We start from the raw sequence: 17,562 nt of genomic DNA on the forward strand, positions 1-17,562 counted from the left end.
CCTAAGCCACAGCACCAGCAACACAGGGCCGGTCAGGTGCAGAGGTCAAAGGAGGGCATAAAACACATAGGCGCCTGTGGAGAACAGGGGTGCTCCGGTTCCAGTCTGCTAGCAGGTAAGTACCTGCGTCCTAGGGCAGCAGACCAGGGGGGTTTTGTAGAGCACTGGGGACACACACACAAGCACACAAAACACACCCTCAGCGGCACAGGGGTGGCCAGGTGCAGTGTACAAAGTAGGCGTCGGGTTTGCGATAGCAAACAATGGAGGGACCCGGGGGTCACTCTGGCGATGAAGGCAGGGCACAGGGGGGCTTCTCGGGCCAGCCACTGACTGGGCTAGGATGAGGTACTCCTGCTGGTCACTCCTGCACTGGTAGGTGGTTCCTCTCGGCCCTAGGGGCTGCGGGTGCAGTGCTTGGTCCTGGCGCCGGGTTCCTTTGTTACCAGGCAGTCTTGGTCACGGGGACCCTCTGGATCCTCTATGCAGGCATCGCCGTGGGGGTGTAGGGAGGTCGACTCAGGATGTCCACGTCGTTGGAGTCGCCTGGGAGTCCTCTCTGTGGTGTTTGTTGTCCTGGACTCGAGCCGAGGGCGTTGGATGCAGAGTGTGAAGACTCACGCTTCTGGCGGGAAGTGAGAGTCTCTTTAAAGTTGCTTCTTTGTTGCAATTTTGTAGCTGTTTCTGGACAGAGCCCCTGCCCTCGGGAGGTTCTTGGTACTTCAGGTGCAGGTCAGTCCTCTGAGTCCTCAGAGGTCGCTTGTCCCGCTAGATGCGTCGCTGTGCAGGTTCTTTGGGTCTGGAGACAGGCCGGTAGGGCTAGGGCCAAGGTCAGCAGTCCTTCTTCTTGTTGTAGGTTGCAGGAATCTGATTTCCTGGGTTCAGGATCGCCCCTCAATACTAAATTTAGGGGTGTGTTTAGGTCTGGGTGGCAGTAGCCATTGGCTACTGTCCTTGAGGGTGGCTACACCCTCTTTGTGCCTCCTCCCTGAGTGGAGGGGGGACACATCCCTATTTCTATTGGGGGAATTCTCCAAAACCAAGATGGAGGATTTCTAAAGACAGGGGTCACCTCAGCTCCGGGCACCTTAGGGGCTGTCCTGACTGGTGAGTGACTCCTTGTTTTTCTCATTATCTCCTCCGGACTTGCTGCCAAAAGTGGGGGCTGTGTCCGGAGGGGTGGGTACCTCCACTAGCTGGGATGCCCTGGGGTGCTGTAACAACAGGCATGAGCCTTTGAGGCTCACCGTCAGGTGTTACAGTTCCTGCAGGGGGATGTGAGAAGCACCTCCATCCAGTGCATGCTTTGTTCCTGGCCACAGAGTGATAAAGGCACTCACCCCATGTGGCCAGAAACTCGCCTGGTTGTGGCAGGCTGGCAGAAACTGTTCAGCCTAACACTAGGAGTTGGACTGGTATTCAGGGGGCATCTCTAAGATGCCCTCTGTGTGCATTTTTCAATAAATCCCACACTGGCATCAGTGTGGCTTTATTGTTCTGAGAAGTTTGATACCAAACTTCCCAGATTTCAGTGTAGCCATTATGGAACTGTGGAGTTCTTGTTTGACAAATTCCCAGACGATATACTCTTTTATGGCTACCCTGCACTTACAATGTCTAAGGTTTGGCTTAGACACTGTAGGGGCACAGTGCTCATGCAACTATGCTTTCACCTGTGGTATAGTGCACCCTGCCATAGGGCTATAAGGCCTGCTAGAGGGTTGGCTTGCCTATGCCACAGGCAGTGGGATGTGGGCATGACACTCTGAGGGGAGTGCCATGTTGACTTAGTCATTTTCTCCCCACCAGCACACACAAGCTAAGAGGCAGTGTGCATGTGCTGAGTGAGGGGTCCCCAGGGTGGCATAATACATGCTGCAGCCCTTAGAAACCTTCCCTGGCCGCATGGCCCTTGGTACCAGGGGTACCAGTTAAAAGGGACTTATCTGTGTGCCAGGGCTGTGCCAATTGTGGGGAAAAAGTACAGTTTAGGGAAAGAACACTGGTGCTGGAGCCTGGTTAGCAGGATCCCAGCACACTTTCAATCAGAACTAGCATCAACAAAAGGCAAAAGGTTAGGGGGTAACCATACCAAGGGAGGCATTTCCCTACACCTGCCATCTGCAAATCATTAGGCAGGTTGATGGAGAAGCCCAAGTCGAACAGCATGGAAACTGCAGCCTTAAAAGTGGTCCGAAACCAGCTGTAATGCACCCACCTTGAGAAGACATTCCTCAAGGTATGGAAGCAGTAAGATGTCTAGCCTGTGCAGACATGCCACAACCACTGTCGTCTCCTAGCTGATGAAATCTGGGTGCCCATGTCAGTCCAACCAGAAGGACCACAAATGATAGTGGTGGAACCTACCACAAATTTCACATACCTCCTGCGAGACAGCAGGATCAGTATGTGGAAATACATGTCCTGCTAGTTGAGGGGCACTATTCAGACTTCCACTTTCAGCAACAAAGGGTCCTGAACCGGAGACAGCATCTTAACTTTCCATGCATAGCCAAAGGTAAAAGATTAAGAGCATGATGTCCAGGATCTGACCCAGACCACCATCCTTCTTTGTAATCAGTAAATACCAGCAATATTACCCATGCCCAATTTACTGCTCTAGAGCCAACTCCATCACACCTCTCTGCAACAGATCCACCACCCTCCCCTGCAGAACCCCAAAGATCTGACTGAAGGGACTGAGGGGGAGGGCTCTGGGGAGAGGAGGTTGGAAAGGAAGGGCATAGCCTGCTTCTAAAATCTGACCCATTTGTAGACCATAATGACTTACCAGGACTGTAGAATGGAAAATACCCTTCATCCAACCGACCCTGTGTGTTCCCTGAACTTAAGTGACTTTCTTGGGGTGGGGGTAAAGGGGAATGTAGGGGAGGAAGAGAAGGAAAGTGGTTGCTGGACCTGTTTACTTTGGGCTTGCCAGGGCCTCTGTAATACCTAAGACATTTGTTAGGCTGTTGGATGGGCTGGAAGGGATGGCGCAGACAAAAGAAGCCTCTCTGGAGTAGCCCAGACACTTTCTATAGTCACTGTCAAAAATCATGGGGTGGAGATGCCAGGTCAAAAATCAGGTGCGTGCTCTTATGGCCTTAAAATGTTTGATTGCTGAATCTGCCCTGCCTCCAAAAAGGTGTGATTCAATAAAAGGCATATCCATCAAGTTAGCTTGAATGTAACCTGCAAAGTCGATAGGACATACTCAAGCGTCCACAGAATCTACAATATCCAGGCCTGTCATAAGGATCTAGTATGAAGCATTCTTCTGTACCATTCCTCACAACCTCTGCAATGTTGTCCTTCAGGACATCAGGCAGATTTGGCACCACCAGGGCCACCATCTCCTATAACGCATCAGTAAATCTAGCAAGCAAGCATGGCATTCATGCCTCTTGGCTGGAAATATATTTTTGCCTATGTCTTCCAGCCTTTTAGGCTCAGTACATCATACACTCTACTTAAATTGTGCTTTACCATTGGTTTTTGCCCATGCAGAAGTTATACCTGGTGGAATTTACACAGACAAATAGTGTGAGAGGAGCATTAATTTGAGGAGTGGTTGTGCAATTGATTTAGACCAGAGCTCAGAATGACATCATAATACATTTGTAGCCACAGCCCATACATTTTGTATCCTTGAATAAAAAATAATATTGTGATATACTAGTAAAATCATATGATTATTTCCAACCCCACCCTTGTCCTTTAGGATAACTAAACTAACCTTAGCACCAAAGAGGAGACTAATAACAAGTTTCGAAGATGATTCACACCCTCATTCCTCTATGGAACAAATGAAGCAATATAAAACAGCAGCCTCTGCTATTCTCTTCTGTGTCTGCAGCCAGGCCAGTAAGTCCACTGAGGGAAAGCTAAATGTGCCTCTAGACTTCAGCAAAGGAAGGTGATACAGTTCTGAATGGCCTCTGTCTCAAGTCTCTGGCACAAACTTCCTTGCTATCTACTGACACACACTGTCCTCGGTTTATTAAATATGTCTGGTTGGTGTTGAAACTTTCAGAATAAACAATTAGTAGAAAGGACTTTGGTGCCTTACACTTACTTATTTTCTCTGCAACTGTGTTTTTCTTTGAAAACAATAAACCAGAAGTGCAATTATCAGCTTCCGGGAAACTTTGTTAGTTTTTTTAAACAATCACGAGGAATGGAGAATTTGATTTGCATGATAAAACATCAATATATTAAAGCAGGCTTTATTATTCTGTTGTAATGAATAATGTCATGAAGAAACGTGCATTTTATATTTCAATATGTATGTCTAAATACCTAACATATATAACTCAAGAAGGGAAATACTCGAAAGAAGATACATGATAAATATTACAATATGATTTGTGATATCATCACTAAGCAAATGGTACCGACTTAACGAGGCCAGTCCCTTTGAAATTTCCTTTCAATTTTTTGTTGTGTGGTTTGAATGATATCTAAATATGAAAATTACATTCCATTTTCCACTGGCACTTGTATGTGTTCATGCTTGCTATGGGCATTTAAAAACTTTTGATTTCAGGTACCAGAAAAAAAGGAATTAGGAAGAAGAGGCAGACAGGTAGGATTTAGAAACAGAAGGAGGTTGAATGAGGCAGCTATTGGCAGGATATAGTGGGGGAAATAGGGAGAAACAGGAAGGAGATAAGATATAAAAGAAGCAGGTGGTGGCAAACTACTGTTAACTGAATTGGCAATATGCTTATTCCAGCGAGATGATGGTGAAGATTAGGTATTAAGAAGCAGACAAGTTAGTAAAATTTAGAGAGAGAAGGAAAGAAGATGGGCCAGCTGTTAGCAGAAAGTAGTGGGAAAGGGAAAGAAAAAAAGAGGAGGGACATGAAAGATAAAAGAAGTGGAGTTCGCAAACTACACTCACCTGAACATGGCAATAAGCAGATTCACCAGCAGAATGTTGGCAAACAGAAGGTATAAACAGAGTAGAATAATCGTCAGCCACTCTGGGAAGAGTGCATTTCCTGATCCATCATTATAAGGGCATTTTGCCATTTTTGGGTCATTTCCAGTAGGTGAGCAGTTAGTGGCATTGAACTTTTGAGCTGAAAAAACATAGAGTAATCAAATTTCAAGAAAGTCATCAACAGAGCATGGGTAGCTGAGAAAAAAATAGTTTATTTGATTCCAATATGAAATTCCACAACAACCTAAATATAACAAGTCACAAAGAGAGGTGGGTCAAAGTTTCCTGGAAATATCATTGTCTCTGTTTTTAGTAAGAAGGGCCGAACTCAAGGCACAATCACACTGATGGTGTGGTAGATGCAATATGACTGGGACAAAAACTGATAAAATCAGTAAAAATGTATTAAGGAAATGCAATTGCAAATACTAGTGAAATTAGAAGAAATTCAATTTAAATAAACTGAATATCTTAGAATATTGCTCTTTGGGACATTTTTCTAAGCATGTTTGTAGGAGGCTGGACTGGCTTGTAGTGGGTACCAAGAGGTACTTACACCTTGCACCAGGCCCAGGTATCCCTTATTAGTGTAGAGGGGTGTCTAGCAGCATAGGCTGATAGAAAAGGTAGCTTAGCAGAGCAGCTTAGGCTGAACTAGGAGACGAGTGAAGCTCCTACAGTACCACTAGTGTCACATGCACAATATCATAAGAAAATACAATACACAGATATACTAAAAATAAAGGTACTTTATATTTATGACAATATGCCAAAGTATCTCAGTGAGTACCCTCAGTATGAGGATAGCAAATATACACAAGATATATGTACACAATACCAAAATATGCAGTAATAGCAATAGAAAACAGTGCAAACAATGTATAGTCACAATAGAATGCAATGGGGGCACATAGGGATAGGGGCAACACAAACCATATACTCTAGAAGTGGAATGCGAACCACGAATGGACCCCAAACCTATGTGACCTTGTAGAGGGTCGCTGGGACTGTAAGAAAACAGTGAGGGTTAGAAAAATAGCCCACCCCAAGACCCTGAAAAGTGGGTGCAAAGTGCACCTAAGTTCCCCAAAGAGCACAGAAGTCGTGATAGAGGAATTCTGCAAGGAAGACCAGCACCAGCAATGCAACAACGATGGATTTCCTGACGAGAGTACCTGTGGAACAAGGGGACCAAGTCCAAGAGTCACGATGAAGTCGGGAGTGGGCAGATGCCCAGGAAATGCCAGCTGTGGGTGCAAAGAAGCTGCCACCGGATGGTAGAAGCTGTGGATCATGCAAGAACGACAAGGGCTAGAAACTTCCCCTTTGGAGGATGGATGTCCCACGTCGTGAAGAGTCGTGCAGAGGTGTTTCTGTGCAGAAAGACCGCAAACAAGCCTTGCTAGCTGCAAGGGTTGCGCTTAGGGTTTTTAGATGCTGCTGTGGCCCAGGAGGGACCAGGATGTCGCCAATTGCGTGAGGAGACAGTGGGGGCGTCCAGCAAGACAAAGAGCCCACTCAGAAGCAAGCAGCACCCGCAGAAGTGCCAGAACAGGCACTACGAAGTGGAGTGAACCGGAGCTCACCCAAAGTCACAAAGGAGGGTCCCACGACACCGGAGGACAACTCAGGAGGTCGTGCACTGCAGGTTAGAGTGCCGGGGACCCAGGCTTGGCTGTGCACAAAGGAAATCCTGGAAGAGTGCACAGGAGCCGGAGCAGCTGCAAAACACGTGGTTCCCAGCAATGCAGTCTAGCGTGGGGAGACAAGGACTTACCTCCACCAAACTTGGACTGAAGAGTCACTGGACTGTGGGAGTCACTTGGACAGAGTTGCTGAGTTCAAGGGACCTCGCTCGTCGTGCTGAGAGGAGACCCAGAGGACCGGTGATGCAGTTCTTTGGTGCCTGCGGTTGCAGAGGGAAGATTCCGTCGACCCACGGGAGATTTCTTCGGAGCTTCTAGTGCAGAGAGGAGGCAGACTACCCCCACAGCATGCACCACCAGGAAAACAGTTGAGAAGGCGGCAGGATCAGCGTTACAAGGTCGCACTAGTCGTCTTTGCTACTTTGTTGCAGTTTTGCAGGCTTCCAGCGCGGTCAGCAGTCGATTCCTTGGCAGAAGGTGAAGAGAGAGATGCAGAGGAACTCTGATGAGCTCTTGCATTCGTTATCTAAAGAATTCCCCAAAGCAGAGACCCTAAATAGCCAAAAAAGGAGATTTGGCTACTTAGGAGAGAGGATAGGCTAGAAGCACCTGGAGGAGCCTATCAGAAGGAGTCTCTGACGTCACCTGCTGGCATTGGCCACTCAGAGCAGTCCAGTGTGCCAGCAGCACCTCTGTTTCCAAGATGGCAGAGGTCTGTAGCACACTGGAGGAGCTCTGGACACCTCCCAGGGGAGGTGCAGGTCAGGGGAGTGGTCCCTCCCCTTTCCTTTGTCCAGTTTCGCGCCAGAGCAGGGCTGGGGGATCCCTGAACTGGTGCAGACTGGCTTATGCAGAGATGGGCACCATCTGTGTCCATCAAAGCATTTCCAGAGGCTGGGGGAGGCTACTCCTCCCAAGCCCTGACACCTTTTTCCAAAGGGAGAGGGTGTAACACCCTCTCTCTGAGGAAGTCCTTTGTTCTGCCCTCCTGGGCCAAGCCTGGCTGGACCCCAGGAGGGCAGAAACCTGTCTGAGGGGTTGGCAGCAGCAGCAGCTGCAGTGAAACCCCAGGAAAGGTAGTTTGGCAGTACCCGGGTCTGAGCTAGAGACTCGGGGGATCATGGAATTGTCTCCCCAATGCCAGAATGGCATTGGGGTGACAATTCCATGATCTTAGACATGTTACATGGCCATGTTCGGATTTACCATTGTGACGCTATACATATGTCGTGACATATGTATAGTGCACACGTGTAATGGTGTCTCCGCACTCACAAAGTCCGGGGGATTTGCCCTGAACAATGTGGGAGCACCTTGGCTAGTGCCAGGGTGCCCACACACTAAGTAACTTAGCACCCAACCTTTACCAGGTAAAGGTCAGACATATAGGTGACTTATAAGTTACTTAAGTGCAGTGGTAAAAGGCTGTGAAATAACGTGGACGTTATTTCACTCAGGCTGCAAGGGCAGGCCTGTGTAAGAATTGTCAGAGCTCCCTATGGGTGGCACAAGAAATGCTGCAGCCCATAGGGATCTCCTGGAACCCCAATACCCTGGGTACCTCAGTACCATATACTAGGGAATTATAAGGGTGTTCCAGTATGCCAATGTAAATTGGTGAAATTGGTCAGTAGCCTGTTAGTGACAATTTGGAAAGAAATGAGAGAGCATAACCACTGAGATTCTGGATAGCAGAGCCTCAGTGAGACAGTTAGTCATAACACAGGTAACACATACAGGGCACACTTATGAGCACTGGGGCCCTGGCTGGCAGGGTCCCAGTGACACTTACAACTAAAACAACATATATACAGTGAAATATGGGGGTAACATGCCAGGCAAGATGGTACTTTCCTACACCATCCACCCCCCCAAACGAAGGACAATAAGACTAGCCATGACCTGATGAGTCTTCATTGTCTAAGTGGAAATATCTGGAGAGTCCATCTGCATTGGAGTGGGTACTCCCAGGTCTATGTTCCACTGTATAGTCCATTCCCTGTAGGGATATGGACCACCTCAACAATTTAGGGTTTTCACCTTTCATTTGTTTTAGCCAAAGTAGAGGTTTGTGGTCTGTCTGAACAATGAAGTGAGTGCCAAACAGGTATGGCCTCAACTTCTTCAGTGCCCAGACCACAGCAAAGGCCTCCCTCTCTATGGCAGACCAATGCTTTTCTCTAGGGGTCAACCTCCTGTTGATAAAAGCAACAGGTTGATCCTGGCCCTCAGAATTAAGTTGTGATAAGACTGCCCCTACCCCTAATTCAGATGCATCAGTTTGGACAATGAGTTTTTTGGAGTAACAGGGGCTTTTCAGGACAGGTGCAGAGCACATGGCCTGCTTCAGCTCCTCAAAAGCTTTCTGACAGTTTGCTGTCCATAATACCTTTTTAGGCATTTTCTTAGATGTGAGGTCATTAAGAGGGGCTGCAATGGAGCCATAGTTCTTTATGAACCTCCTGTAGTACCCAGTGAGGCCTAAAAAGGCTCTCACCTGAGTCTGAGTTGTAGGGGGAACCCAATCTATAATAGTTTGGATTTTCCCCTGAAGTGGTGCAATCTGTTCTCCACCTACCAGGTGTCCCAGATAAACCACTTTGCCCTGCCCTATCTGGTACTTTGAAGTCTTGATAGTGAGGCCTGCCTTTTGCAGGGCCTCCAAAACTTTCCATAGGTGGACCAGGTGATCATCCCATCTGGAGCTAAAGACAGCTATATCATCTAGATATGCTGCACTAAAAGCTCCCATCCCTTGCAGGACTGTATTCACCAACCTTTGAAAAGTGGCAGGTGCATGTTTCAAACCAAAGGGCATTACTGTGAATTGGTAGTGCCCTCCAATGGTTGAAAATGCAGTTTTTGCTTTTGCATCCTCTGATAACTTGATCTGCCAATACACTGCAGTCAAATCAAAGGTGCTTAGATACTTGGCAGATGCCAGTGTATCTATTAGCTCATCTGCCCTGGGTATAGGGTGAGCATCAGTTTTAGTTACCTGGTTGAGACCTCTGTAGTCAACACAAAATCTCATTTCTCTTTTCCCATCTTTGGAATGAGGCTTTGGTACAAGCACCACAGGAGAGGCCCATGGACTTTCAGAGTGCTCAACCACTCCCAGTTGAAGCATTTTCTGAACCTCTTGTTTTATGCAGTCTCTGACATGGTCAGGCTGCCTATAGATCTTACTTTTGACAGGCAAGCTGTCTCCAGTATCTATAGTGTACTCACACCAAGAAGTGGTGCCTGGCACAGTAGAAAAGAGTTCAGAAAACTGACCCAGGAGGTTTATGCAGTGGTCTTTCTGCTCAGCAGTAAGACAATCTGCTAAAACTACACCTTCCACTAGAGCATCTTGTTCTGTGGAAGAGAAGAGATCAGGGAGAGGGTCACTCTCTTCTTCCTGTCCTTCATCTGTTGCCATGAGCAGCGTGGGGTCAGCCCTGTCATAGTAGGGTTTCAGGCGATTGACATGGAGCACCCTAAGGGGACTCCTGGCAGTGCCTAAGTCAACTAGGTAGGTGACTTCACCCTTTTTCTCAACAATTATGTGGGGTCCACTCCATTTGTCTTGGAGTGCTCTTGGGGCCACAGGCTCCAAGACCCACACTTTCTGCCCTGGTTGGTACTGAATCAGAACAGCCTTCTGGTCATGCCATTGCTTTTGGAGCTCTTGGCTGGCCTGAAGGTTTTTACTGCCCTTTTTCATGTACTCAGCCATCCTAGATCTTAGGCCAAGTACATAGTCCACTATGTCTTGCTTTGGAGCTTTTAAAGGTTGTTCCCAACCCTCCTTCACAAGTGTTAGAGGACCTCTTACAGGGTGTCCAAATAGGTGTTCAAAGGGGCTGAAGCCCACTCCTTTTTGGGGTACCTCCCTGTAAGCAAAAAGGAGGCAAGGTAACAGGACATCCCATCTCCTTCGGAGTTTTTCAGGGAATCCCATTATCATTCCTTTGAGAGTTTTATTAAACCTCTCAACCAGTCCATTTGTTTGTGGATGACAGGGTGTGGTGAACTTGTATGTAACACCACATTCCTTCCACATGGCCTTTAAGTAAGCAGACATGAAATTGCTTCCCCTGTCTGATACCACCTCTTTTGGGAAGCCCACCCTGGAAAAGATTCCCAGGAGGGCCTTTGCCACCGCAGGAGCTGTAGTGGTCCTTAGAGGAATTGCTTCAGGATATCTGGTGGCATGGTCCACTACCACCAAGATAAACCTATTGCCTGAAGCAGTAGGAGGGTCAAGGGGGCCAACTATGTCAACCCCTACCCTTCCAAAGGGAACCCACACACAGGCAGTGGGATAAGGGGTGCCTTTGGAGTTCCACTTGTCTTGCCACTGGCTTGACAGGTTTCACAGGACTTACAAAATTAATTTGTGTCCTCTGACATTCTAGGCCAATGAAACAAGGGGACAAGCCTGTCCCAAGTTTTCATTTGCCCCAAATGTCCAGCTAAGGGAATGTCGTGGGCTAGAGTTAGGAGGAACTTTCTGTATTCCTGAGGAATCACCAATCTCCTGGCAGCTCCAGGTTTTGGATCCCTTGCTTCAGTATACAAAAGGTTGTTTTCCCAGTAAACTCTGTGAGAGTCACTGACATCCCCATTTGCTTGTTTGACAGCTTGCTGTCTTAGACCCTCTAGTGTGGGACAGGTATGCTGTGCCACACTCAGCTCCTCCCTGGCAGGCCCCCCTTCACCCAAAAGCTCAGCAGTGTCTGCTTCCAGCTCCTCTGGTGTAGGTTCTGCACAGGGTGGAAATTCTTCTTCCTCAGAAGTTGAATCCACTGTAGAGGGAGGGATAGTAGGTAGTGTTTTACCTTTACTAACCCTAGCTTTAGGGAGCACTTGGTCCATTCTTCCAGGATCCAAGTCACCCTGTCCTTTTTGCTTTTTGGCCTGAGCCCTGGTTAAAGCACAAATATGCCCTGGAATGCTCAGCATTGCTACATGAGCCTCCAACTCCACTTCTGTCCAAGCTGATGTCTCTAAATCGTTCCCTAGTAGACAGTCTACAGGTAAATCTGAGGCAACCACAACTTTCTTTGGACCAGTAACCCCCCCCCCCCCAGTTGAGATTCACAACAGCCATGGGGTGGCTAAGAGTGTTGTTATGAGTATCAGTCACTTGGTACTGGTGACCAAGTAGGTGTTGTTCAGGGTGGACCAGTTTCTCTATTACCATGGTAACACTGGCACCTGTGTCCCTGTAGGCCTGAACCTCAACACTATTTATTAGGGGAAGTTGCTTGTACTTATCCATGTTAAGGGGACAAGCAACCAAGGTGGCCAAATCAATGGCCCCCTCAGAGACTAACACAGCCTCTGTGGTCTCCCTAACAAGACCAACCCCAACTAAATTACCAAAAGTGAGCCCAGCTACTCCCTTGGATTGGCTATTAGGAGGTTTGCTCCCACCACCACTGCTATTACTAGGGGCACTAGGTGTAGCAGCAGGGGTTGTAGTGGTAGGAGGCTTGGTGCTTTTCTTTGGGCAACTGGGATCAGTTGTCCAATGGCCTTTTATTTTACATAAATAGCACCATGGTTTCTTTTCTTTGTTTTGATTTTAAGAGGATTTGGGCCCACCACCCCCACCAGAGTGTTTTTGTGGGCCTGATGAAGACTCATTTTTAGATTTGTCCCCACCCTTTTCAGAAGACTTACCATTGTTCTTCTTGCCATCCTTGTCACCCCCTGTATGAACTTTTCTGTTCACCCTTGTTCTGACCCATTTGTCTGCCTTCTTTCCCAATTCTTGGGGAAAGGTCAGACCAGAGTCTACCAGGTACTGGTGATACAAATCAGACACACAATTATTAAGAATCTGTTCTCTCAGGATTAAGTTATACAGGCTTTCATAGTCAGAAACTTTACTGCCATGTAACCACACCTCCTGTACAACACAGGCCCTCTCAAGTGCAGCAAACCACTTGTTAATGTCATCCCCCTCCTTGTAAGGGGGAACTATCTTGTGCAGATTGCTAGAATCATGCTCTTTTACAGGATGACTATTTGGAATACTGCTGCTGCCACCATGTGGTCCAAACCCCAACCTCTGTCTTTCTTTTTCTAAGTCAAATGCTTCCCTGTCTATATCCAGCTGTTGCTTCTTGAGCTTCAGCCTGGATTCTTCCACTCTCAATCTATTGAGTTCCCTTTCTAACACTCTGTCTTCAGGGAGGGTGGGTTGGGCATGCCTTGACACAGAAGAATGGTGTGAATGAACAGAGGGAGACCTGTCCCTAACAGATGGCACTCTAACATTCTGGCCTACAGAAGTAACACTCCTACTGTGATGGGAACTCACATTAGTACCAGCCATGCTAGGTGGCTTGCTAGGGGGCAAGCTGGGAAGGTTCCCTTCTAACTCTCTTACTAGGGGTGCCCCAGAGTCAGAGTGTGAACCATCAGCTAACTTCTCAACAGATGTGCCAACTAAGGTCTTATCCTGTTCAATGAGCATATTAACTAACAGTTCTCTTGAGGGATTCTTCCCTACCCCTAAACCTCTTTCAATGCAGAGACTCCTTGCTCCTTTCCAGCTAAGGTGATCATATGCAAGTTTAGTCAGATCAACAGTTTGACCTGTACCAGACATTATAGACAAGGTTTAAGGGACAGAAAAAGAAAGAAAAAGTTTTCAGAACTTTTTAAGGAACAGAAAAAAAAAACGTTTTAAACTTTTTAAGAACTTTTTGAAAGTTTAGAGGTACTTTTCAGCACTTAGCAAAGGAGTAAGAGGAGAAAAGCAAAACTTTTTGGTTAGGTGTACATACACTGAACTTGTTTTGTATATTTTTCTCTTATGAAAAGTACAATATGACAAAGTAAGTAGTTGCAAGTACTTATCCCACTGCTGCACAACCAATGTAGGAGGCTGGACTGGCTTGTAGTGGGTACCAAGAGGTACTTACACCTTGCACCAGGCCCAGGTATCCTTTATTAGTGTAGAGGGGTGTCTAGCAGCATAGGCTGATAGAAAAGGTAGCTTAGCAGAGCAGCTTAGGCTGAACTAGGAGACGAGTGAAGCTCCTACAGTGCCACTAGTGTCACATGCACAATATCATAAGAAAACACAGTACACAGATATACTAAAAATAAAGGTACTTTATTTTTATGACAATATGCCAAAGTATCTCAGTGAGTACCCTCAGAATGAGGATAGCAAATATACACAAGATATATGTACACAATACCACAATATGCAGTAATAGCAATAGAAAACAGTGCAAAGAATGTATAGTCACAATAGAATGCAATGGGGGCACATAGGGATAGGGGCAACACAAACCATATACTCTAGAAGTGGAATGCGAACCACGAATGGACCCCAAACCTATGTGACCTTGTAGAGGGTCGCTGGGACTGTAAGAAAACAGTGAGGGTTAGAAAAATAGCCCACCCCAAGACCCTGAAAAGTGGGTGCAAAGTGCACCTAAGTTCCCCAAAGAGCACAGAAGTCGTGATAGAGGAATTCTGCAAGGAAGACCAACACCAGCAATGCAACAACGATGGATTTCCTGACGAGAGTACCTGTGGAACAAGGGGACCAAGTCCAAGAGTCACGATGAAGTCGGGAGTGGGCAGATGCCCAGGAAATGCCAGCTGTGGGTGCAAAGAAGCTGCCACCGGATGGTAGAAGCTGTGGATTCTGCAAGAACGACAAGGGCTAGAAACTTCCCCTTCGGAGGATGGATGTCCCACGTTGTGAAGAGTCGTGCAGAGGTGTTTCCGTGCAGAAAGACCGCAAACAAGCCTTGCTAGCTGCAAGGGTCACGGTTAGGGTTTTTGGATGCTGCTGTGGCCCAGGAGGGACCAGGATGTCGCCAATTGCGTGAGGAGACAGAGGGGGCGTCCAGCAAGACAAAGAGCCCACTCAGAAGCAAGCAGCACCCGCAGAAGTGCCGGAACAGGCACTACAAAGTGGAGTGAACCGGAGCTCACCCGAAGTCACAAAGGAGGGTCCCACGACGCCGGAGGACAACTCAGTAGGTCGTGCACTGCAGGTTAGAGTGCTGGGGACCCCGGCTTGGCTGTGCACAAAGGAAATCCTGGAAGAGTGCACAGGATCCGGAGCAGCTGCAAAACACGCGGTTCCCAGAAATGTAGTCTAGCGTGGGGAGGCAAGGACTTACCTCCACCAAACTTGGACTGAAGAGTCACTGGACTGTGGGAGTCACTTGGACAGAGTTGCTGAGTTCAAGGGACCTCGCTCGTCGTGCTGAGAGGAGACCCAGAGGACCAGTGATGCAGTTCTTTGGTGCCTGCGGTTGCAGGGGGAAGATTCCGTCGACCCACGGGAGATTTCATCGGAGCTTTTGTGCAGAGAGGAGGCAGACTACCCCCACAGCATGCACCACCAGGAAAACAGTCGAGAAGGCGGCAGGATCAGCGCTACAAGGTCGCAGTAGTCGTCTTTGCTACTTTGTTGCAGTTTTGCAGGCTTCCAGCGCGGTCAGCAGTCGATTCCTTGGCAGAAGGTGAAGAGAGAGATGCAGAGTAACTCTGATGAGCTCTTGCATTCGTTATCTAAAGAATTCCCCAAAGCAGAGACCCTAAATAGCCAAAAAAGGAGGTTTGGCTACTTAGGAGAGAAGATAGGCTAGCAACACCTGGAGGAGCCTATCAGAAGGAGTCGGTGACGTCACCTGCTGGCACTGGCCACTCAGAGCAGTCCAGTGTGCCAGCAGCACCTCTGTTTCCAAGATGGTAGAGGTCTGGAGCACACTGGAGGAGCTCTGGACACCTCCCAGGGGAGGTGCAGGACAGGGGAGTGGTCACTCCCCTTTCCTTTGTCCGGTTTCGTGCCAGAGCAGGGCTGGGGGATCCCTGAACTGGTGCAGACTGGCTTATGCAGAGATGGGCACCATCTGTGCCCATCAAAGCATTTCCAGAGGCTGGGGGAGGCTACTCCTCCCCAGCCCTGACACCTTTTTCCAAAGGGAGAGGGTGTAACACCCTCTCTCTGAGGAAGTCCTTTGTTCTGCCCTCCTGGGCCAAGCCTGGCTTTACCCCAGGAGGGCAGAAACCTCTCTGAGGGGTTGGCAGCAGCAGCAGCTGCAGTGAAACCCCGGGAAAGATAGTTTGGCAGTACCCGGGTCTGAGCTAGAGACTCGGGGGATCATGGAATTGTCTCCCCAATGCCAGAATGGCATTGGGGTGACAATTCCATGATCTTAGACATGTTACATGGCCATGTTCGGAGTTACCATTGTGACGCTATACATATGTCGTGACATATGTATAGTGCATGCGTGTAATGGTGTCCCCGCACTCACAAAGTCTGGGGGATTTGCCCTGAACAATGTGGGAGCACCTTGGCTACTGCCAGGGTGCCCACACACTAAGTAACCTAGCACCCAACCTTTACCAGGTAAAGGTTAGACATATAGGTGACTTATAAGTTACTAAAGTGTAGTGGTAAATGGCTGTGAAATAACGTGGACATTATTTCACTCAGGCTGCAAGGGCAGGCCGTGTAAGAATTGTCAGAGCACCCTATGGGTGGCACAAGAAATGCTGCAGCCCATAGGGATCTCCTGGAACCCCAATACCCTGGGTACCTCATTACCATATACTAGGGAATTATAAGGGTGTTCCAGTATGCCAATGTAAATTGGTGAAATTGGTCACTAGCCTGTTAGTGACAATTTGGAAAGAAATGAGAGAGCATAACCACTGAGGTTCTGGATAGCAGAGCCTAAGTGAGACAGTTAGTCATAACACAGGTAACACATATAGGGCACACTTATGAGCACTGGGGCCCTGGCTGGCAGGGTCCCAGTGACACTTACAACTAAAACAACATATATACAGTGAAATATGGTGATAACATGCCAGGCAAGATGGTACTTTCCTACAATGTTCTATGAATATCTTTTAGAATGTATCTCTTTACAGGGCATGAAATCAATTGGCCGGGCCATACATGGTCTGGTCTTGTCCCTAGTTGGTCTATAGGAGGAAGTATGGTCCACAAGGAAAAGGGGGGCTGGATTTAAAACATTTCTGAGTTTTCAGTTCCTTCATGCAAGAGGTGGTTACGAGATTTATTTAAAGCAAATTCTCTTCTTCAGATGGCTTGACTGGAGGTCAGAATGTCCAAGCGGACATGCTGCTGCCAAAATCAGACAAGGATGCAAGGTCTGTGGGCAGAATAAGCTGGTATATTACTAGATTGCATCAATTTTAGGGGAATGCCAAACCTTGCAAATTGAAGCAACCCAGAAGGTAGTTATGGGTCTTTTTCATCATATGAAGGGCTACACAAAAGAGAGCCAATGGTTAAAATGGCTGAATTTAGGGGAGCTAACCTTCAGGTTGGGTTTCGAAATATGCAAACCAAATGGTCAAAAAAGAACAAGCTGAATCTAACTCAGGGCAATGGTTGGAAGCTTCCGCCCTCAGCTCGAACGTTTTAGGGGGGCTTAATTATCATAAAATGCAACCGCATGCATAGTATATGACACCGCACACTGTTACATAAATGGAATACTAATCTATCCGACCACTGCCTGCGATGCTCTGAATCGGGTAGATGAAGCCACATTATCTGAGAATGTAACAGTGTGAAAACTGTCTTGGAAGATGTGCTGAGATGGTTGAGGGCTTTCTTAGAGGAGACACAGGGGTCTGAATACAATCTTGATGGATGGAATACTCCATCACAAACGTAACGGATATTCTTGCCTCCATAAAACAAGTTCCATAGGATATAATGAAATTGTGATTTGGCGGACAGGATATGCGTCACGTTTGTGACGGAGTAAACCCGCCCGCCAAGATTGTAATCAGGCCCTTATTCAGTGGATGTGAATGCTGTATTGCTAGGCTGCTGAAAGCATCTAGGCATTAGTCCAGCTTCAGCTTGCTGTTGGTGGTTTATTGCAATGTTACTGGCAAGATCGACTACTACAGCACTTAGGAAGTCTGCTGAATCACATAGGTTGCAAATGGCAC

At 47.5% G+C, this 17,562-nt stretch overlaps 1 protein-coding gene across 1 annotated transcript in view; it reads right to left on the reverse strand.

Annotated features, from left to right (window-relative positions):
* LOC138249318 (transient receptor potential cation channel subfamily M member 2-like) overlaps positions 1 to 17,562 on the reverse strand; it is a 369,646-nt gene that overhangs the window by 116,637 nt on the left and 235,447 nt on the right. Inside the window, exon 19 of the mRNA XM_069203277.1 lies at positions 4,907 to 5,087. Within this exon, the coding sequence (XP_069059378.1) occupies positions 4,907 to 5,087 (181 nt within the window). The remainder of the gene's footprint in view (positions 1 to 4,906; positions 5,088 to 17,562) is intronic.

This window comes from Pleurodeles waltl, chromosome 8 (genome assembly GCF_031143425.1).
Source record: "Pleurodeles waltl isolate 20211129_DDA chromosome 8, aPleWal1.hap1.20221129, whole genome shotgun sequence".
NCBI classification, from domain to species: Eukaryota; Metazoa; Chordata; class Amphibia; order Caudata; family Salamandridae; genus Pleurodeles; species Pleurodeles waltl.